Source organism: Balaenoptera acutorostrata, chromosome 8 (genome assembly GCF_949987535.1).
Source record: "Balaenoptera acutorostrata chromosome 8, mBalAcu1.1, whole genome shotgun sequence".
In the NCBI taxonomy this organism is placed as follows: domain Eukaryota; kingdom Metazoa; phylum Chordata; class Mammalia; order Artiodactyla; family Balaenopteridae; genus Balaenoptera; species Balaenoptera acutorostrata.
The window spans coordinates 56,360,728-56,383,456 of NC_080071.1; the positions used below are offsets into that span (position 1 = coordinate 56,360,728).

Below are 22,729 nucleotides of genomic sequence, written 5' to 3' on the forward strand. Positions count from 1 at the left end.
ATGTCTTCCTAGGACCAGAGACAACAGATTTTGGCCATAAACACACCACTCATCAAATCAACATTTTACCCACACACACCCCCAAACTCCACTAGAAGTACCTCTTTCTGTTTTGGGGGTCTCATCCCATCTGTTTTTACGAGCACTGGAAGTTGCGCCTCCATGGCCTGGTGTCGCGTGGCCTGGTGTATCGCCTCGTCCAGGGGTAGCAGCTCCTGCAGGTGTGTGACTAGGTGTAGGATCCCATATTTTTGAGCCTGGGGTTGCTCCAGGAGTCTCACTTCCTTTTGCACGACCTGGTGTCTCATCCCATCTTAAGGAAGGGGTATGTCCAGGGGTCTTAACAGAGCAAAAGAAAATTTATTTCATACACCCACATAAGAATTAGAAAACCTGTTAAGCAAACAAAAAAAATTAAATGTTTTAGTTCATAATTAAGAGAATAGATTATCCTTCTGCTTAAAAGATACCTACTTTCTAGCAAATATGTTTATGACAAAAAAAAACTTATTTAATTTGGAGCAATGAAAAAAGCCCTAATTTAAAAAACAATGTATTTTGGGTAATAATCTTGGTTATGCCACTAATGGCTCCGTAACTTTGGGAAAACATTAAGGTTTCTCTGTCAAGAGCTCAAGAATTTCAGCTTTAATTATATCAGCACATCTCAAAACTGGGGCTTAGAGACAGAGACTCATGAGTTCCCACTAAGAATATTTTTGTTTTTGTTCAATTTTGTGTGTGTTTAATTAATTTAAGCATGTTTTGGATCACCTGGGTAATTATAACTAGATACTGCCACATAATTTTATTTTATTTTTTATTTTTTTTTTTAATTTTTATTTATTTATTCATTTATTTATTTTTAATTTATGGCTATGTTGGGTCTTCGTTTCTGTGCGAGGGCTTTCTCTAGTTGTGGCAAGTGGGAGCCACTCTTCATCGCTGTGCGCGGGCCTCTTACTATCGTGGCCTCTCTTGTTACGGAGCACAGGCTCCAGACACGCAGGCTCAGTAATTGTGGCTCACGGGCCCAGCCGCTCCGCGGCATGTGGGATCCTCCCAGACCAGGGCTCGAACCCGTGTCCCCTGCACTAGCAGGCAGATTCTCAACCACTGCGCCACCAGGGAAGTCCTGCCACATAATTTTAAATCCTTGAGAAGAGGTTATATTTCTAATCACATCTATAATAATATTACTCTAACTGATGCTGGCAAGATTAGTAAAAAAAGATTAGAAGTTGACTTAAATGATCGAAGGTTCCATGGTAGTGGAATAGAGACAAGTAGTGAGCAATATAGGAAATCAAACAGAATGTGAAAGCAAAAGAACCTGCAGAGTTCAGACAATATCATATCAAAAACAGCAGGTGAATTTAGTGAAGCAAAACAAAATCTGTATTTAAATAATTCTGTAAGCTTTGTAGTATACTTTTATATATTCCTTTTAAAGTTGGATGCTCTATCCAACCCAAGAGTTCTATTTAGCTTCATGTTTGCAAATAAGACTCAGTATTTTTTCCTTTCAAAAGATTCTAGGGCTTCCCTGGTGGCGCAGTGGTTGAGAGTCTGCCTGCCAATGCAGGGGACACGGGTTCGAGCCCTGGTCTGGGAAGATCCCACATGCCGCGGAGCAACTAGGCCCGTGAGCCACAACGACTGAGCCTGCGCGTCTGGAGCCTGTGCTCCACAACGAGAGGCCATGATAGTGAGAGGCCCGTGCACCGCGATGAAGAGTGGCCCCCACCTGCCGCAACTAGAGAAAGCCCTCACACAGAAACGAAGACCCAACACAGCCAAAAATTAATTAATTAATTAATTAATTATTTTTTAAAAAGGAAAAAAAAAGAAGTCTCTGGAGCCACAGATGAATCCAGACCAATTAAATCAGACCTCTGGGGGTGGGGCCCGGCACTGGTATCAAAAAAAAAAAAGATTCTATATATTACTCAGGGTTGAGAAATTCTCAGTTAGATGAGTAAAGAACATAAATTGTTCAAAAGTCTCATTTTTAGCAACTGCTCTTCCTGCTCAGTCAGGTAGGAAAAAATGCTTCCTAGTATCCACTGTAATTCCCACAGTCATAATTAAGATGGAGTTGTGTTAAATGAGAAGCGTGAAAGAAAACATGGTCTGAATTTCTATAGTTTTTATGAGAGAGACATCAACTCTTGGGTCTCCATTTCAGTTAAACAGATACCAGAAGGACAAGTTTCTCTTTCTGTTTTTAAAATTTGCACTGAATGTCAGTTTTTAAAATTTGCACTGAATGTCAACCACAGAATTTTAGTAATAACATATTATACAGAACCAAATCCTCTCATGTATCAGCAAGCAAATGGGAAGTCCTCAAGATCTAAAACTAAACTGTTTGGAAATTATGTGCTACGTTTAGTGTATCTCAATTCTGGGTTTGGGAAAACAATGCCATGGCCTGACACATTTTTCCTTATTTGTAAATAAATCTGCAGTAGCCTATGCTACAGTCAACAGTGACTTAGACTAGGGTGGTGGGGTCATGAAAAGTGGGTAGATCCTGAATATATTTAAAGGTGGGGCCAACAAAATGCATCTGTGGATAGGATGCCAGGGAAGAGAATAAGAGGAGTACAGGATGACCCTGAAATGATTTCTAAGGGTTTGGTTTGAGCCAATAGACATGGGAGCAGGCTGGAGGGAGTGAGTACAGAAAATCAGTTTTATTATAAATACTGATTCTGAAATGCCTATCAAATACATATCAAAGTAAATGTGTCAGGTCTGAGGAGCAGAGAAGTAGGGATGGATTTGTAAATTTGGGATTTGTCTTATAAAGATAGTATGTAAAGACAGGAGTGAGATCCTAGGGAGTTAGTTTAGATGCAAAAGAGATCTGAGGACTGAGCATTAGAGTACCCCAAATTTAAGGAAGCTGAGGAAGATCCAGCAAACAAGACTAAAAAGCAGCAGTCACTGAGGTGAGTATTAGGAGAATCAAGAAAGACTGAAGGGCTTCCCTGGTGGCGCAGTGGTTGAGAATCTGCCTGCCAATGCAGGGGACACGGGTTCGAGCCCTGGTCTGGGAAGATCCCACATGCCGTGGAGCAACTAGGCCCGTGAGCCACAACTACTGAGCCTGCGCGTCTGGAGCCTGTGCTCCGCAACAAGAGAGGCCGCGATAGTGAGAGGCCCGCGCACCGCGATGAAGAGTGGCCCCCACTTGCCGCAACTAGAGAAAGCCCTCGCACAGAAACGAAGACCCAACACAGCCAAAAATGAATAAATTAATTAATTAAAAAATAAATAAATTAAAAAAATAAAGACTGAAGCCCAGAGGCTAGGAAAGAAAAGGGCATCAAGGGACTTTCCTGGTGGTCCAGTGGTTAAGACTCTGTGCTTCCAAAGCAGGGGGCGTGGGTTCAATCCCTGGTTGGGGAACTAAGATCCCACATGCCATGGGGTGCAGCCAATAAATAAATAAGTAAATAAATAAATAAATCTTTTTGGTTTAAGAGGGTATCAAAGAATGTCGAATGTTACTGATATGCTGCGTAATATGAGGGTTGAGACTTATCTTTGGATTTAGCAACGAGGAGGTTAAGTCATCTTGACAAAAGAGGATTTGGTGGAGCGGTGCAGGCAAAAGCACCAGAGCACAAGTATAGATACACAACTCATTCAAAGCATTTTTGTGGTAAAAAGAGAAAGAAATGGGATGGTAGCTGGAAGGGGAAGTAAGGGTCAAGAGAAGATTTCTTGTGGTATCTTTTTTTTTTTTTTTAAAGATGAAGATCAGCAAAATGTGTTTGCTGATGATAATAATCTAGAGTACAGAGAAAAAAACGGATGTTACATGAGAGTCCTTGAGTAATAAGAGATGGGAAATGGCACATGAGCAGATGGTTTAGCTTTAAATGGTCAACCTGTACCAACAGTTCATATCATAAGAGAAGGAAAAGCAGAGTAGATGAGAACATATACAGGCATACCAGTAGATTTCACAGTGGGAATATGTATACTTTTTTCTTTTTAATTGTTCTTATTTGGGGTGAGAGGGAAATAGAAAGCAACGTCATAAACTAAAAAGGAAGCAGCTAAGGAGGTACTAAAGGTTTCACAGAGCATAAACAATTCATCTGAAGGAGAGGGGGACAGAGTTATTGCTTAATGATCACAGAGTTTCCTTGAAGTGATGAAAAAGTTTTGAAAATAAATCATGGTGGTGCTTGACGCACATTGTGTCATCAATACCACCGAACCGTACACTTAAAAATGGTTTAAAATGGCAAATTTTATATACATTTTACCACCAAAAAAAAGTTTCTAGGAAAATCAACTGACAAAGGAAACGCAGTAGCGTTATGTATCTGACACCTGTGGTCAGAGATTTAAATTATCCATCTAAAAAATGAGGAAGACCACTGTGTTATACTCAACCCCCACATAATGTGACATACTTACATATCTATAATTAATATTCCAAAAGGAACATTCCTTCACCCTTTATGTTATGAACTGAATTATGTCTCCACCAAAAGTCATGTCGAAGCCCTTATCCTCACTGTAACTGTACTTGGAGATTGGGCCTTTAGTGAGGTAATGAGGCTAAATGAGGTCACAAGGTTGGACATGAATCTGATAGGACTGGTGTCCTTATAGGAAAAGAGACACCAGAGCTCCCTCGCTCTTTCCATGTGTGCAAAGGCCTCCTGAGGACACAGCAAGAAGGCAGATGTGTGCAAGCCAGAAAGAGAGCTCGCACCAGACACTAACCCTGTTGGCACCTTGATCAGGAACTGTGAGAAAATGTCTTCTGTTTAAGGTACCCAGTCTCTGGTTATCTTGTTGTGTCAACAAAACCAGACTAATATATTCCATGAGAAAAATAAATTTAAAACAGTAATAATAAAAAATAATAAAAAGAAATTACCTCTGCTTGATCCCAACTTGACAGCTTTTTTGGAGTGGCACCAGGAGTCTGGTCAGCTGTCTGATCCCAACGCCGCTTTCGTTTTGAGGGGGGCTGGGATGCTGCTGCTCCGTTGACGACTTTTAGCTCTCCAGCTTTAGCTTTTTCTGCTAGCTGTTGCCTAATTTCTCTCTGAAAAATATTTGAATAAACAGTGAGCACCTTTAAAACATTTTCCATATATTTTTATATCATTAGTAGAGTCATTTCCATATAATGCCATTTTATTTTTCACTCATTCTCCTTTCTATGCTACTGGTAGACCCATTCCTTATTTTCCCTCTCTTTCCTGTATTTTCAAGTTTTATATACTGTCTTTCTGCACAATAGATGAGCAAATACAGAATTTATTACATAGAGCGCACTGCTTTATATACAGTTAACGAAGTAAAATCTTCAGTCAATGGTAGTGAACCAAAATGCTTCCAATGAAAAACATAAAACTCATATAAATAATTAAGACTATGTAATAAGTTAGAAAAATAATAAGTGAAATTTTCAAAATTTTGTTTTAACTATGAAATATTATGTATAATATAGTCACAACAAATACACATTTATTTAGCCTATGATTTTAAAGTAGGGTTCCATTTACCGCATTTAATTCATCCAACAAACAAATCTATTATATATTTAGAATAAAATTATGAAGATTAACTATTAAAACAAAACACAGCAATCTCTGCAGGCCAGCAAGAATTCATTAGAATTCTCCACCCATATTCAAACTAAATTTTATGGAAGAATTAAGAGGCTTTTCAAAAAATGATTTTACTCTTTGACTTTTCCCTTACACGCTGACTTCAGGCACACACCATCAATCCACCCCCAGATATATCCACTGTAAGATATATATGCATATACATGTGGCCAAGGGGCCAGGCACTAGAAAAGGATAGTATAGAAATATGAAAAGCTTAATTTGGGAGGTGTTAGAATTTTGAATAAGGTTCTTTCTCAACTTAATTTTTATTAATAATGTTAAAATATTACTTGTGCAGCAAATAAAAAGGAAACATAAAAGTCTCTTAATCTCAACTTTCTTTACATTCTTTCAACACCATTAAAATAAAAAGCAGGTTCACAGACCTCTTCTTTAGTTAAATGTTGTTCTCGCATTACATCCATGTAAGTCCTAGCATTCATTTTAGGATCAGGGGTCTTCCCTCCTGCAGAAAAGAACAGCAACAGGACAAGAGTACAATAAATAAAAGATAATTAGGTTCAACTGATTTATCTGCCCTGCTCTAATATTACATTATTCCATAATCATTTAATTTATTTTTTGATGGAAAACTTTAATAATTACACATCTTACTTTTTATTGAGTTTGCTGATCAATTTAACCTGTTTGAACACAAACATATCTACAGCAGTTTAAAACAAATATTTTAATGCATATAAAAACAAAATGACAGCACAGTTTAGAGTCTTCAGAAGTGATGGGTTCCTGGGTTGCTAATCCGGAATACGTACACTTTCGTGCCTTTGTCTCCATCAGCAGTTCTGACTTCAAGCAGCAGAATAGAAGCCTAGAAAATTATCTCTTTACCATTAGTAACACTTTGGAAAGATATTTATATTCAAAACATTACCTGTTGCAAGCTGTTAAAATCCTGACTACAAGTAACTATGACTAGATAAGTTCTTCATACAATGTTCTAAAACAGTTATAGTTTAGAAAATCTGATTTTTAAAAATATACCTCTAATCTTATTCTGATGTCATGTTACTAAAAAGGGCTTCATGATTTTTACGTTTTCTTGACCCAGAAACATATTTTTATTTTCTTAGAAAGTATAAATAACAACTGGAAACATATTACTTGAAATATATTACTTCTACCAGTTATTATGATGCATACAGAAAAAAAGTGGTGTACAAAGAGATGTGTTAGTCTCTTGGTTAAAGTTTCAGTATTTGCTTTTCAAACTTCAAAATATCTTAAAGAAGCCCAAACAATATATAACAAGATTCACAGAGGCACACTATGTTTTAGAAATGTGATAATTAGCTATACAAGTAGTATAGCATCACAATTTAGGAAAAACTAATAAAGGTCTAAGACATTTCCTATGCTGAAGATCATGCCCAATTGGTAGTGTCATTCTTTCTGACACTATCTCTGATAAGACTTCCTTTGGAATACTTTTTCACCATAATCTAGAGAGGATGTGTTGAACTGCACCCTTAAGAATGCAGACAGGACTGGCATATAGCAGTACTGCTGTAGGAAAGAAATTAAGGACAGTTAGTATGGGCCTGTGAATTCTGACATACATGTTTAAATCAATTACAATTATGCAAGTAAAAAAAAGAATATCCCTACTAATTCATGCAGGCTGAAAGTCTAATTTGTAAACCTGCAGCAGAATCTAATTTTAAGAAACAGGCACCTAACTTTGATCTTGAAACTCACTCACCTGAGGAAAGCTTCCATCAGGCTCACTATGCCCCTTGTGCTGACTTGCACACTAAAATTAGCAAAACAGACTCCAACTATTAAAAATATCAAAGTCTTTGTATACATACTTTTGTTTTAACTTTAAGTATGCTTAGAGCAAAGTAGGTGCATTTACTAAACTATATTTAGAGCAATATGAGGGGAGCTCTAATGTGGAAACAGTTTCTCAAAAGTAACAATCCTAAAAATCTAAGACTTGGAATGAAAACTTTCAATAATTTGAAAGTATTTTGAGCAGAAAAACACATTTGTTCAAAGTAAAGAAAGCGTACCCAAAACAAAAGTAAAAGAAAAACCTTTAACCCTTTGCGTTTCTATGGCATTGGCTCATTAGTTTCTTGTCCTTCTACCTGGAAAGAAAACTGGCATTATAAAGATGAAGAATATGGCATCTGTGACTTCAACCAAATCTATACAAATCTATAATAAGGGGGATTTTTAAAAAGAAAAGCAAATTCATAAGCATGCCAAAAAAAATCAAAGGGCTAAAGACAACTTAACACAAATAAATTTCTGAATACTTATAGAAAAGTGGGAAAGAATTACCATCTGCAAAAGGATCAAGACGCTCTGGGGAAATTATCATGGTCCGCCTGTGCTTTTTGTATTCATCTTCCCGATCTGCAATCTTTGGAGGTCGGTGCTCAGCAAATGGATCATACTGAAAAAAGGTATGTCTCACTTAATACTCACTTATTAAATAACCAAAGAGAATGTCACAAACAAAAATCAGAACATTATAAAACATGTAAAAATGTTTAATAAATGCCTATTAATATTATGTACCATTTTTCCGATAAATGCTAATGTTTTAAAAAATAAGGCATATGGAAATGAGACAATTTCCATAGTTCAATCCTTCACGAAATGATCACCTTTTTGAAATAAACTATTATTTCTAATTCTCCCAAATCAACTCTCCTCAGAACATTGTAATAACTCGATTCCTAAAATATGTGACTTTCCATTGGAATTGAGACGTTCAGTTTTCTTTAGCTGAATAAACTCTGGTTTTAACTTAAAAAAAAAAAAAAAAGTCACCTGTTCTGTTGACTGTGGTATATCATTAAGCAATGCCACAGGGGCATGATATCCTGGCTTCTTCTGACCAAGCAAACTTGTAGATGATGAGTAGTCATCGTCATCCTGCAACAAATGCCCCCAGAAAGCCACAAACAAAAATGTTAGAACTTAAAAACTAGAAAGAACACACAAAGATTCAATATGAAATCAAAAGACAATGTGATGAAACTTGTTAACACTTAGGTTTTCTTTTCAACTCAAAAAGCTAATAAAGAAATTTAGTTCTATATACTCTTTTAAAAATACTAAACAAGGAATCCTTTCTGTAAATAAAGTAGGTATGGACTAGAAAAACCTGAGCATTTCATCTTCTCAACAGAGGGCATGATGAAATTTGTTTTCAAATTTGGAAAACTACAAACAGCTTATTTAGAACTCTCCAGTTTCCTTGTTTTTTTAACTTTTTTAAAAACATGATTTAACCACAGAAACAAGTAAAATGTAATTAATTTTAAATGTATTTATTTCCCTAATAGTATGTTTAAACAGAACAATGTTACATTATTATTTTACTAAAGGAAGAAGTGCAACAATGGATAGATCTCAAGAAGATCTTAACACCTCATTAATTTTACTCAAAAATGAAATGACAATTTCCTGCTCAGCTTCTGGAACACAGAGCCATCACTGCCTCTTACCATTAAGGTACGATAATGCAAATATAAGCCTGATCGGCTTCTGGAAATTTTGCCTTTGGAACTTTAAAATTTTTCTTAAAAAAAAAAAAAAAGTTCTAACCATAAAATTAAATATGGCTTGAATTTCATAAAAATAACAAGTTTCATAATCTATGTACATAGATTACTGAACCACACGAAAATGATCAGCTATTTCACCAAATTTGGATGTTTGAAATGGTGTGACAAAATATAAGCTATGTGGAATATATGAAAACACTTTGAGATGTATTTCAAAATGAGAGGCAGTCACCCTTCAGAGTAACTAAATTAGGCATGAAAAGCCCATTAATATGAGTAACAAGAAACAGTCCACTCATGTTAAGATGCCAAGGGGGGAAAAAAAGCAAGTTTTTTGGAAACAAGTCAGAAATCAAAAGTCACAAGCACAGGCGGCTGTTTAAAATGAAGTCACTTCTCACTGGGCTACTCTAGACAGAGCTCAGTAGGTAACAATAAGGATTTACTTTACAATGGTTAATGATTTCCAGGTGCTTGGCTGGATAAACAAACTAGTTTTTAACATAAAGATCCAGAACTGAGCACTTCCAGAAGTTTCTTAGAAGGACACTTTCAACAGTTTTATCCTCCCAAAGGAAGATCTCCCAATCTCCAAGATGTCTGTCCAGATTAAGCCAGATGACTCAAAACAGAAGATTCCTTTATATTTCTTGCTCTCTGTCAAAAAAATGCTTGGACTGTTTATATACTTTGTAACTTACATCTTCAAGTTCAGTTGCAGCAATAGATGTCACGTATCCAGCAAACCTGCTGTCACTTCCACCATAAATTTCCTGGTCATAATAACCTGTAGAATCAAGGCCCACTCCTTGAGCTTCATCAAGAGCTGCCTTCTTGCCTTGAATTTCTCGAATCTGTGCTTCAATATCTGTAAGAAAATTAATAAAATCCTCAATCTCATTTTCCAAAGAGCACTCAACACAATGCATTTTTCTACTGAGTATTATCAAAAACTCTTCTAAATACAGAAACTTCAAAATAATCATTCCATAAGGAGTTGGAGTAACTATACAAAGTATTGATTTTTAATAAATTTAATACATCTCCACCCAATAGACAATACTTATGCACACAGAGGAGATGCTTACTATTTCAGCAACTACAAGTTACTCTCACCTTAAAAATGGGTTACCAAAGTTTATTAAACTACCGCTGAATTCTAACCTTTTCTCGCTTGAAAAAATAATACTGTTAATGTTGATTAAGGGACCAAGAACAACACTCAAGATTATTTAAACTCAACACTACCAGAAAGGTAAAAACAGTACTGCGGAGAGTGGTTCGCAAACCTAAACGTGCAACAGATCATCTACAGGTTCTGATTTTGTTAGAATGCAGTAGGCCTGTATCATATCAGACCCAAGTTTCTGCATTCCTAACAAGTTCCTAGGTGATGTCCTAAACATCTTCAACAGCAAAACAATAAAGGATAAAATCTAAATTCTTAAGCACATAATACAGAGCCCTACACAGTTTGGCTGCAACCACCATCACATTAGATTTATGATTAAGAGCCTGAGCTTAAGTCTGACGCAAAATGTATGCCTTCAAAGGCTCTTTCTCTGCTAATTAATACGTTATTTAACCTATGTATCTCAGTTTCCTACAACATAAAGTTTTGTTTTAAGGATTGAAGGACATAATGAGCGTGAAACACTTAAGCATTCAATGAATGAATTAACTCTTGCCATGTCTCACTCCCCAAACACCGTGTCTAGCCATAGGTCTGACATTCAGAAGATGCACATGGTTGACTTCCCTGATGGCGCAGTGGTTAAGAATCCGCCTGCAATGCAGGGGACACGGGTTTGACCCCTGGTCCGGGAAGATCCCACATGCCGCGGAGCAACTAAGCCCATGAGCCTGAGCTCTAGAGCCTGGGAGCCACAACTACTGAGCCCGTGTGCTTCAACTGCTGAAGCCCGCACGCCTAGAGCCCATGTGCTGCAACAAAAGAAGCCACCCCCATGAGAAGCCTGCACACTGCAACGAAGAATAGGCCCCGCTCGCCACAACTAGAGAAAGCCCATGCACAGCAATGAAGACCCAAAGCAGCCAGAAAAAAAAAAAAAAAAGATGCAAATGTGGTGAATGAAGTATCAACTCTTAACTGCTTTTTTAATTTTTAATTTTTCAAGACTGAAAAAAATTAAAGCAGTACAATGAACACCCACATACTCTTCACTTACATTCCTCAACTGTTTATGTACATAAGACATAAAGCAAATACGTGTGTACACGCAACTTTTCTAAACCATTCAAAACCCCTAATATTTCAGCATGTATTTCCAGATCTAGAACATTCTCCTACATAACCACAATAGTATTAACACACTCAAGAAATTAAACCTAGATATGACATCATCTAAAATACAATACAGTTTCATATCTCCCCAATGGTCCTAGTAATATCCTTCATAGATGGTCCCTTCTTTGATCCATGATCCTATCAAGAACCACACATTGCATTTAGTTGTCATGTCTCTTCAGTCTCCTTTGAATACAGACTAGTCTTCCAACCTTTTTTTAAGTCTTTCCAGACAACAGATAACTTTAAATTACAAACTAATGTTTCACTTTAATAATATAAATAACATATACATGTGTAAAGAAAAAGAGTTTCTACTGCCAGTGATCTGTTGCCAGATGTTTCAATTTGTGCTAGCTTGTGCTAGCTCATTACCTTCAACTGAATTAAGTCATTTAAAAAGCTTTTAAAGGCTCATTTACTAGTTTGCAAGGACCAAAAGGAAAAAATCCAAGTGGCACAAATGCCCAACCCTCCCCCAGCTAAGGGAGAAAACCTTCTCCAGTTCCTCAAGATAGGGTGTGGTTTAAAGTAGAAAAGGTAGTAACATTGTCTAGTCTGAGGCACAGCTTGTGGGAGCAAGTCTCAGAAACTTAATATAATGCAATAGGGTTAATACTGAAATTAGCAGTCCCAGTTTGTAAACACATCTCAAAATTTTTATAGTGTGTCACAGCACCGCCATCACCACGCATTTTTCCTGCATTTCTCCCCTCAAAACTGTTACAGCAGCCCAGGCAGCCAGGGGCCTCCACCACGATTAATCACAAACAGAAATATCCTCATTTGAGCTGGGTGATTCATTTTATTCTCTCTACTGTTGCTTCTGTTTTAAGTATTTACATACACACACACACACACACACACATATACATATATAAGTTTTAACCCATATTTGCTCCTTTCCCTCACCCGCTAGGAACACTTTTTCCCCTGGTATAATACAAAGAAACCTCTCAGGGATTAGTGGATTAGTAGATTGGCTAAAGGGTGAGTGGAGATCTACCCTTCATTCTTTCCTTTTTTGAGCATTTCCATTTCAGCAATGTTTGAGACTTTTTTTTTTTCTTCCGACCACTAGGTACATGTATCACTTGTAAGTAAATAGGTTCTTTTAAAGAACCACAAATGCTACCGCCATCAGGATCCAGGCAAGAAACATAAACGGGTCAATCAGGCCAGCCAAATAGTATGCAATCTCCCCTCTACAGCATCAGTGTGGTCTACTGACCACTTACATCGAAATCACCTGGGGCACCTGTTACAAGGACAGACTCCTAAGCCTCAGACACACTAAATCAGAACCTCCAATGTATGAGCCCAAGCTTCCACATTATTAATAAACCCCCAGGAAACTGCTACCTAGCCCATCATCCCTCCATTTCCAGCCCCAGCCCACTCTCACCAAAATCACCAATTTTATACTTTCTTCTAGGTCATATACAACTAAAAAACCAGAAAGGGGCACTGTTTCATGAAAACTGCATCCCATCACACCTATCACTGTGCAGCATGCTGCCCCCCCAACACATCACAGACAGTTTGATTTTCCTTCTAAAGAACTTTTCCATTATAAGTTTTCACCAGCTATTATCCTTTATTTGGATAATATATTTATTCAGAAACTACTTTCATCTACTGCATTTTACCCACTGATTTTATGTCCTTACTGATTAGCAACAGTTTTCTTACAAAGGTACACAAATATTGAATTAGCATTTGTATAAAGCCTATATGGACTGTGACTGGATACTTATGGAATCAAAATTTAGCAACAAAATTACCTGCCTCAAGGTCTCCTGGGGCTAGGCAGCTGTTCATAGTTAAATTCTGAGGGCGGGGTTCATTACTAAATTTCAACAGGTTATGTATGTAGTTCAACCAGTTACTATTTCTGTATCTTTATCTGTATGGATTAAAGTCCAAAAAGCTAGTGGATTTTGTTTTGCATTATAAACTGCAGCACATTTACAAAAATTGTGTTATCCACAAAATTACAACAGATGCCACAAAACTCAGCAGTTACACAAGTGACAGAATTAAAAACTAGAAAACCCTGTAATTATTTCTTAATAAAACTTGTGCCAAAATACCAAACATAATACAATCAAATATTTATGAGCAAACAAATGTATCAATACATTCATAAATAAGGTAACTTTGTTTTGTTTCCAAAATAAATAAAATTTGTGGAATACAGCAAAATATTAAGAATTGGTAAAGCTGGGCAATGGGTTACACTATGTTCCTAACATTTTTTCCTACACTTCCCTGTACTATATTTCATAATAAAAATATAACTTTCAATCTGTAAAAGTCATTAAAAGTAATTTTTCTAATTTTTCTCCCCAGCAAGGGTTTATAAAAAACTGGGAAAGAGAAAAAAGTTGTTTTTAACTCCTTACTTTCAAAGCTAACACTAAATTACAGCTACTGGTATGCAGGTATTCCTGTACTTTCTTAAAATACGAACTAAAAATAATCAAATAGATAATTTCTGACAGCAAACGAACGCATAAGACTTGTTACCAAGTATGAAAAAAAAAATGAGGTAGAATATATTCAAAAGAATAACCAGAGGTCTAAAATATTAAATAAAAGACTTGGACTTCCCTGGTGGCACAGTGGTTAAGAATCCCCCTGCCAGTGCAGGGGACAGGGGTTCGAGCCCTGGTCTGGGAAGACCCCACGTGCCACGGAGCAACTAAGCCCGTGAGCCACAACTACTGAGCCTGCGCTCTAAAGCCTGCCAGCCACAACTACTGAAGCCCGAGTGCCCAGAGCTCGTGCTCCGCAACAAGAGAAGCCACCGCACTGAGAAGCCCGTGCACCACAACAAAGAGTAGCCCCCACTCGCTGCAACTAGAGAAAGACTGCACACAGCAACGAAGACCCAACACAGCCAAAGAAAAAGAAGAAAAAAAAAATTTAAATAAAAGACTTGAGGCAAACAAAGAAGGAAATGTTTATGCTAATCTCTTTCTGTTCCCACCTAATCCCTTTACAATTTAGAATCTCTGTAATTCAAGACATTCATATGTGAAAATAAAGAAAAATGAACACTGTCTGCTAGACACCAGAGACTAGGACCTCCTAGTGGCCACACATATGATTGACAAGAGCTGGCACTCTAATTCACCCAAACCCATAAATATTCCAGTCTTCATGTTGTGCACATCAAGTTTGTGCTTTTTTATTACAAAGTAGCATTCCATTGTACTACAGCCTGTTTACCCATTCTCTATGGGGCATTCAAGTTGTTTGAGTTTGTAGAGGCTACTGTAAACATCAGTGTACAGGTTTTTGTGTGAACACAGGTTTTAATACCACTTGGGTAAATACCTATGAGCAGGATTGCTGGGTCTTATAACAAGTATTTGTTTCATTTTATCACAAACTCTTGGTTTACTTAAGCAAGTTTAAGGACAGAGAAGAACTGAATTATTCTGTACAACATAAGAATTTTGAGAAATGAAATGGAGGAGAGAAATTTAGAGAACAAGTAAAATGAAGAAAAGCTGGGTAAGTGAAATTATAAAATTCCACAGTTTTATAGTGTTAAAGAAAGGGTAACAGAAGGTAGAAACATCTAATACGGATTTCTAAATTATCTGATTATCTGAATGAAAGCTTCACTTCTGTTCTCCACCCAACCCTGCCCCCATCTTCAGTAAAGTCTACTGAGGGGGAAGGAGGCTTCTATGGTAGGACTCTTTGTTACTAATGCTGAACACTTAAAAAGAAAGCAGGGATTCCTTATCTTGACAGCAGATTTGGAATCCTAAAATTAAAATTATGCGTAGTCCTTAAAATCCCCGGAATTGGTATAGTCTGGAAGTGGTTAAAAAAAAAAAGCCTTAGACAAGAAATCAAAGTACTAGTTAAGTATTAGACTTGTATTTACCAAAGAGCCTGAAAGAGCCTCACTAAAGGAGGATCCTTGAGGGTAAACTGTCAAAAATGGGGTTTTTCTTAAGTTGGTATTCCTACTTTAAGGCATGTCTATCACTGGGAGTACAAAAAAAAAAAAAAAAAGACACACACACACAAAACTATTTCAGGTAGCAGTTAAGCTTATTAGAAAATTTTGAGAGTATATTCATTGCCATTAAAATTATAGTGGGAGGGGCACCTGAGTTTGCAAGTCCTTTGTTAGATAGATCTCCTTGCCATGGCTAGTCCAACCTAAACCTGAAGTATGATTTCAGAACTGTGCTCACTTCAAAACCCAATAATATTCTTGGAGCTTCCCTTGCTTGTGGGCCTACTGACACCTTGACTGCAGCAGTAGTGGTAGGAGAGTCTAAGAGAAAGTTGTGAGTGTTTTTATTGCCATCTTCTCTTTTCCCTCTAGACTGTGGGAAACTCTACAGGACAAAGATACTGCAACAAATTAATTGCAAGGAAAAAGAAAAAGAGATGGAGGAACAAAGATTTAAGACTAATCACAATGTATGAACTTTATTTGGAACTTGATTCCCAACACTGATGGATATTTTATTACATTAATTTTAGGTGCAATAATGGTATTTTTTTTCTTATTTGGCCATGCCGCACAGCTTGTAGGATCTCAGTTCCCCGACCAGGGACTGAACCTGGGCCACAGCAGTGAAAGCACCGAATTTTAACCACTAGACCACCAGGGAACTCCCAACAATGGTATTTTTTAAAGTCCTTACATTTTAGAGATACACACTGAAAAATGTATGGATAAAATGATACATCTTGGATTTGCTTCAAAATAATGAGAAAGGTGGAAGAGACCAGTGAAGAGATTAAACAAAAGTGGCCTTGCCTTTACAACTGTTCAAGCTAGATAATTAGACGATGGGCACAACGTGGGGGTTCATTTCACTATTCTATTTTTGTATATGTTTTCAATTTTCAATAAAAAGTTAAAAAATTTTAAAAGCATAGTTTTAAGTTTCTCCCTTTTTCCTCATTCTTGGTTCTTCTTTCTTCTAACCCTTTGAAACCACACCCTCTGACCCCATGCAACAGAAAATAAAAGCTCTCTCTTCTCTGAAATGGAGTCCTCTGCTACACATAAACAGATTTTAGTTCTTTTACGAAATATCTTTAATTTTAAAAGTTCCAATTCTTTTTCTTTGTCATTTTCTTTCTTTTCCAGCTTTACTGATCTTGCAAATGATGGTAACGTAAAATCTTCTAAATGTTAATACACATATTTTAAAAAGTAAATTTGCTCCAATGATCTACAAAAAATGTTATTATTCAATTGAAACCCCTCTTTTTGGAGAGGAATTCTGATCCTAGGAATATTTTCAACTATCAGAGAACAAACCCTTCCCTAGGAGATAGAAGTTAATTAACAGTGTGAGTTAATGAAATTTATGAACTGGCCCATTTGAAATCTCAATTCATGCAATAAATAGATTTCCATTTTTCATTTACTTAAAAATTACTGTATTACTTTTATAATCCAAAAAACGTGATAACTTAAAATTCAAAATTATAGACATTTTTCTGACATAAATACATCAAATGTTTTATCTGGGAATTGAGTTTGACATCAAAAGACAGTACTGCTGCAACTAGGGGTCTTTTAAAAGATGGGCAACATCTAACCTACTGTTTGTATTTTAAGCTAAGACCTAAATATCAAACTCTGAGATAAACCACCACTGGTCACATCTGATACACCTGTTTAACTACTCCCCACCAATTCTGTTCTACTGGTTTCCCTTTCTGTGCCTTTTCTTTCTTCTATGTCTCAGACATTGCTAAGTCCAGCTTGTAGCACTTCCTCCTCCTTGATACATCTTTATTCCTGTTTTTTTTTTTTAAGAGGGGAGAATGGCCCAGTACTGGGTTATCTGCCCCCAGTCCTGGGGTTGTGAGAAAGCTGGGAGCTGGGGTGGGGCAGGTGGGAAGCACAGAAAGAGGGAAGAGTTTGTTGTTTTTTTTTAAAGAAATCTCCATTTTAATTTTTATTTATTTATTTATGGCTGTGTTGGGTCTTCGTTTCTGTGCGAGGGCTTTCTCCAGCTGCGGCAAGTGGGGGCCGCTCTTCATCGCGGTGCGCGGGCCTCTCACTATCGCAGCCTCTCTTGTTGCGGAGCACAGGCTCCAGACGCGCAGGCTCAGTAGTTGTGGCTCACGGGCCCGGCCGCTCCGCGGCATGTGGGATCTTCCCAGACCAGGGCTCGAACCCATGTCCCCTGCATTGGCAGGCGGACTCTCAACCACTGCGCCACCAGGGAAGCCCCTATTCCTCGTTTTTAATCTGTATTATTTGCAACGTTCTAATTACTGTTCATTACGTGTTACACAGACACAGCCTTTGGATGTTGATCACTCACTGACACCTTTCAGTCTGGCCCATAAGTGACATCTAATCTCCACCAATCAGAAGCAGGTGGTAAGCAAGGATTTCTCAAATAAGAGACTTCCAAAAGACATCCAGAAAAATAGAAAGTATATTCTGTATACCAACTCTCAATCCTTTCCTTCAACAAAACCCCACTAGCACAACTAAATATAATGGTAAATTATTTTACTAAACACTACAGATAACAGTTCCTAAATAATTAATTCCTAACTAATATCAACGAAATTCTTAATTCTACAGAAAAAAATTTTTTCAAAATCTTTAAGCAATTTTTTTCCCTTTTTATTTTGACTAGCAACATTCATCCTGAGTATCTACAAAACCAAAACAATAACTATTCTGGACACAGGAAAATAAAAATCTCAGAAGATGCAGAGTAACAAAATGATTATTCCAAGCCATTCTGCAAGCAGAGACTAAGGGAGAAAACTTTTTCAGCCTTGTGATGCCCCGCAAAATCCATTCAAGGGATAGTGGCAAAACAAGCCAATATATGGGATTTTTGGATAATCCATCTATTTTCCTTCCCAACAGAAAAGTGTGTATTCCCTCATGGGCCAAAATCACCAACAGCTGAAGAACTGCTGGATGGCAAGATTATGCACATTAATAACTGTATACACTTGACACAATTTAGCATGCAGAAAGGGATTATATTCGACTCGAATAAGTCCAGCTCTTTTTATATTTCAACACTGGAAAGCATAAGCCACACTGACCCAGGATAAAAAAATAATTGGGTTGGTTAAAGAGGATGTTAAGGCTTGATCCTAACCGAAATATTTGAAAGGAATATGACAACAAGAAAAAAAAAGTTATCAGTTTGGTTCAATGATGGAAGTAATAGTCTGTGAAAAGAACCCCATTGGAAGGTACAACAATAACTTACTTCAGTTTGAATACAGTATTACTTACTTCACAAGACTCAATTACAAAGTACTGATGCAGCCATTACTTTAACAATAAATTATAAGGTACAACAAAGAAATGTCTTTACCAGCAACATTATTTAGGATGAAAAGATTATATAATCTTTATTTTAAAAGGCAACATGATAGACAACTCTAAGACAAAAATTAAACATGTATTACACATTTTTAAAAGTTTCTCCAGGGAGTTCTCTGGCAGTCCAGTGGTTAGGACTCAGCATTTTTACTGACGTGGCCCGTGTTCAACCCCTGGTACGGTAACTAAGATCCCGCAAGCCGAGCAGCACAGCCAAAAAAAAAAAAAAAGTTGCTCCAGTGAGGTTCACATTCAAGACCTCCTCTCAACTGCTTCAATAGCCTAAAAAGTTGCCCTTAAAAAAAAAAAAAAAAAAGTTGCCCTTACTCCCTTTAGGTTATCCTTCACTCTGCAACCAATGACTTTCCTAAATCACATAAGTAATCTGTTACCTGGGAGAATGAGGAGGGCACTTATCCTGTAGATATCTGAAGGCCAAAGTGAAACCTAGCTCAGCGTCCAAAGCCTTCCCTAATCTGATGCTAACCTAACATTTCTTCCTCTGAGCTCAGGAGGTTCCCAAAATATAAGTCCTACTTCCCACCTATCTTAGCCAAACAGATGTATCCAAACCTACCCAATCGTTCAAGTTTGTGTTCCCTTTCTATGACACCCTTAATACTTACAGTGTAAATTAATCTCTCAATAAGTGTTGATAAAATATTCAGCACTCATCACGCACAAGGTACTGTCGATACCAAAGTACACTTTCTGTACACAACTTCAAAGTGGAAGAGAAAACCTTAACACAACTGAATATTCTAAGTAATCACGATTTATAGAGTGCTGTAGTAGCAGCACAAAAAACAAACACCAAGAAGCTAATTCTGCTCCAGGTTATCAGAGATGGCTTAACAAGTGAAAACAGAGATGGACCTTGAAGGACTAGCGTTCACCAGGAAAATGTCATGAGGAAGCAGCAAGAAATTATGTAACATTCATCCCATTGTATTATACTCCTAAGTGATGGACAGTATCTTGTATACAGACGGTATTTAGATATGAAACTGAATGCTCCAATACTTTCTTTATGGCCTCAGCTAATTCATATTGATAGAAAGCATAATCCCAAATAAGAGAGCAATTTTGGTAAATGAATTGCAATCTTCTGTAGACCAAAACTTTCAACTGGGTTTCTAAAACGCAGGAAAACTAATCATAACTTTGATTTTCCTATCCAAAAGTATCTTATGATAAAGATACCAATAAACAAAATAATCAAAGCCACAAAATGCCCCAAATATATAATCTACTCCTGAATAAACAAGAATAGCCAACATCTTTACTTTTTCTAATTATTTTGCAAAGAGTATGTTTGAGATAGTCTAAAGACAGAAATGCCTAAAAAACACTTAGGGGTTAAAACAGTGTTTAAATCCCAAATACCTAACAAGAATAATAAAAATATTAAAGTTATTGCCACTTCATTAGCCTGTTTCGTAAGTTGCAGAAAGCTAAACTTCAGTTCCCACGGGTGATACAATTATTAATAGCCCCAACCAACATTTCCAGATTCATCTACTTTTTCCCTCCTTGCACTCTCTTTTCCTGCTACAGCCAACCACTCAAACACATTTTTCACGACTCACTGCCTAGGTACAAGATGGTCTCTCGGGCTCAAATGTCCTCCCCTAACTTAAAACTGATTGATCCTTTTAGACCAGGGACACCTCACCTCCTCTATGAAACAGCCCTAAGTATAAATTAATTACTCCGTTACACAGGTTCCCAGAACATGTTGCTTACACTTTTTTTAAGCATTCATTTGCCTCATACAAGAATGAAGATGTATACATATCTGTTTCCCCACTAGGCTGTAAAACTTGATGGCCTTAGTCTTTATTACCTCTCACAGACTAACCCCAAGCCAGGAACCTAGATACGATGTGTGAAATAAAAGTGACTCTTGGAAGCTCGTGTTTGATGAAAATTTCAGATTCCAAGTCAGAAATCAAGGAATGCAGCTCCAACTTCCCATGCCTCGTCTTTTCTCAACAGTGACCCTACTTCCTGTCATTTCTGGATACTCCCTGACGGGGGACTCCAGCCTATACCCAACATTTTCCTAATGCATACTCTGTATTCCACAAAACGACGAACTACTTCAAATGCTTTGGCCATTAATGTGCCTTTCTCTCTTCCACCAATAATATGGTGGAAAGAAAAAGACCTTTGCTTTCTTTGGAGGAAGAAAAAGACCCATATTATACTAAAAGTGATCCAGGGAGGGAAAAACTACCAGATTTTATTCCCAATCATTTCGAACAACAACAACAAAAAACCAAGATAAGTATCTTGGACGCCTGAAGACCTGAAGATTAACCAAGGTTAAGAGTAATGGGCCTCAGTTTGACTAAACTCGACTGAAGGCTGCCCGGAAAGCGGCTGCCGTATTTCAGTGCTTTTCTGACTCTCCCATGCACAAACTATGCCAACGACAGTTCCGAGAGGCGAGAAAGACTTTATTCCCACGCGCTCTTCCCCGCTCCCCTGCCCAGGAATCTTCCTTAGTGAGCCGTTTAAACGAGGCCCCCGGGTCAGAGAAAAAAAGCAACGCTGAAGCAGCAGCCCCCGAACACGGAACAAAGCGCCTGTCAGGGGTGTACGAGTAGGACGCCATTACGCGGGGCAGTGGCCTGCGCCGCTGGCGCCAAGCAGACGACCCGGGCCCCGAAGCGCGGGCTCGGGCCCCCAGAAAAGGAACCACAGGAAGAGGCAAAAACCTAGGAAGACAAAGTCTTAGCAGGTTGGGCAGCGGAGAACCTACGTAACAAGGGAAAGACCGCTTACCTTCGTGGGTCTTCGCGATCTTCGCCATTTTGTCCACTCGAACACACAGACGGAACTGGCGCTCCCAAGAACTTCCGCTCGTCGCCGCTGCCACGGAGAAAAACAGCTGGGGGCCGCTCTCCACGCAAGCGCCAAGCGGGAGCGCGCTCCGTCGATGACACGTGACAGAGCGGCCACCTAGATAGAACAGAGAGGTGCATTGTGGGTGGAGGGAGGAGCCAGGGTTGGGCCCGGAGGCGGTTTTCCCGGTAAACCAGAAAAGGGCTAGGTGAGCCTTAGTGCCTTAAAGTGAGTAACTCTGACCTGGAGTAAAGTGGATTACACCGGGGTACACCAGGGCAGTTAAAAACAGCCACTGAAGGAAACATTACGGTTTCAGGGCTGGAAGAAGCCTCAGGCCTTCAATCCCCTTCCTCCAAATTCACCGGACCGGCGTTCTGGAGCCAGACAAAAGCTTTCTTTAGCATGTCTCAGCCGTTACAGTGCTTAGTTACAGAAACAGTTACAACAGTCTCAACCCTCGCGCTGTAATTCAAGGTCATTTTTCTTTCTTTCTAAATACCATTTGGATAGGAGTTTCGTCTACAATATACGTTCCCAAACACTATTGAAATTCACATAAAGTGGGTAAAGTGATGCTAATCCCATAAATCCCATAAAGTGGATAAACTGTGGCTAATCCCATTTAAGAAATGAGAGAAAAAACTAGGGCGGGGGGTATATATAAATTGTGCAATATCACACAGTTATTAAGTTACACAGCAGGAACTCTGCCAGTCTTTTAAAGCCTTTTTAAACTTTTTGAGTTCTTAGAAAAGCCCTGATCGTCAGCATTAACACTAATGAAATGCCTCTCTCAATCCTAAACGTCATTCCTAAATCAGGAATTTTTAAAAGATAAAAATACAGCGGTGGGGTGGATAGGGAGGGTGGGAGGGGGACGTAAGAGGGAGGGGATATGGGGATATATGTATATGTATAGCTGATTCACTTTGTTATACAGCAGAAACTAAAACACCATTGTAAAGCAATTATATTCCAATAAAGATGTGAAAAATAAATAAATAAAATATATGCTAAA

General features: G+C 38.0%; 1 protein-coding gene across 3 annotated transcripts in view; it reads right to left on the reverse strand.

The window, feature by feature from the left end:
- Positions 1-22,729, reverse strand: part of SF3B1 (splicing factor 3b subunit 1) — a 60,148-nt gene that overhangs the window by 14,602 nt on the left and 22,817 nt on the right. For 2 of the 3 annotated variants that reach the window (XR_009008966.1, XM_007190463.3), the window contains exons 3-9: positions 21,649-21,825; positions 9,895-10,061; positions 8,454-8,558; positions 7,959-8,073; positions 6,038-6,117; positions 4,910-5,080; positions 102-339 (exon numbers count right to left, since the gene is read on the reverse strand). Coding sequence is in view for 1 of the 3 variants with exons in the window: in XM_007190463.3 (XP_007190525.1) it covers positions 102-339; positions 4,910-5,080; positions 6,038-6,117; positions 7,959-8,073; positions 8,454-8,558; positions 9,895-10,061; positions 21,649-21,676 (904 nt within the window). In the remaining 2 variants the exon portion in view is untranslated. Of the gene's footprint in view, positions 1-101; positions 340-4,909; positions 5,081-6,037; positions 6,118-6,424; positions 6,481-7,958; positions 8,074-8,453; positions 8,559-9,894; positions 10,062-21,648; positions 21,826-22,729 lie in introns of those variants that run through there. The other variant, XR_009008967.1, reaches the window with a different exon arrangement.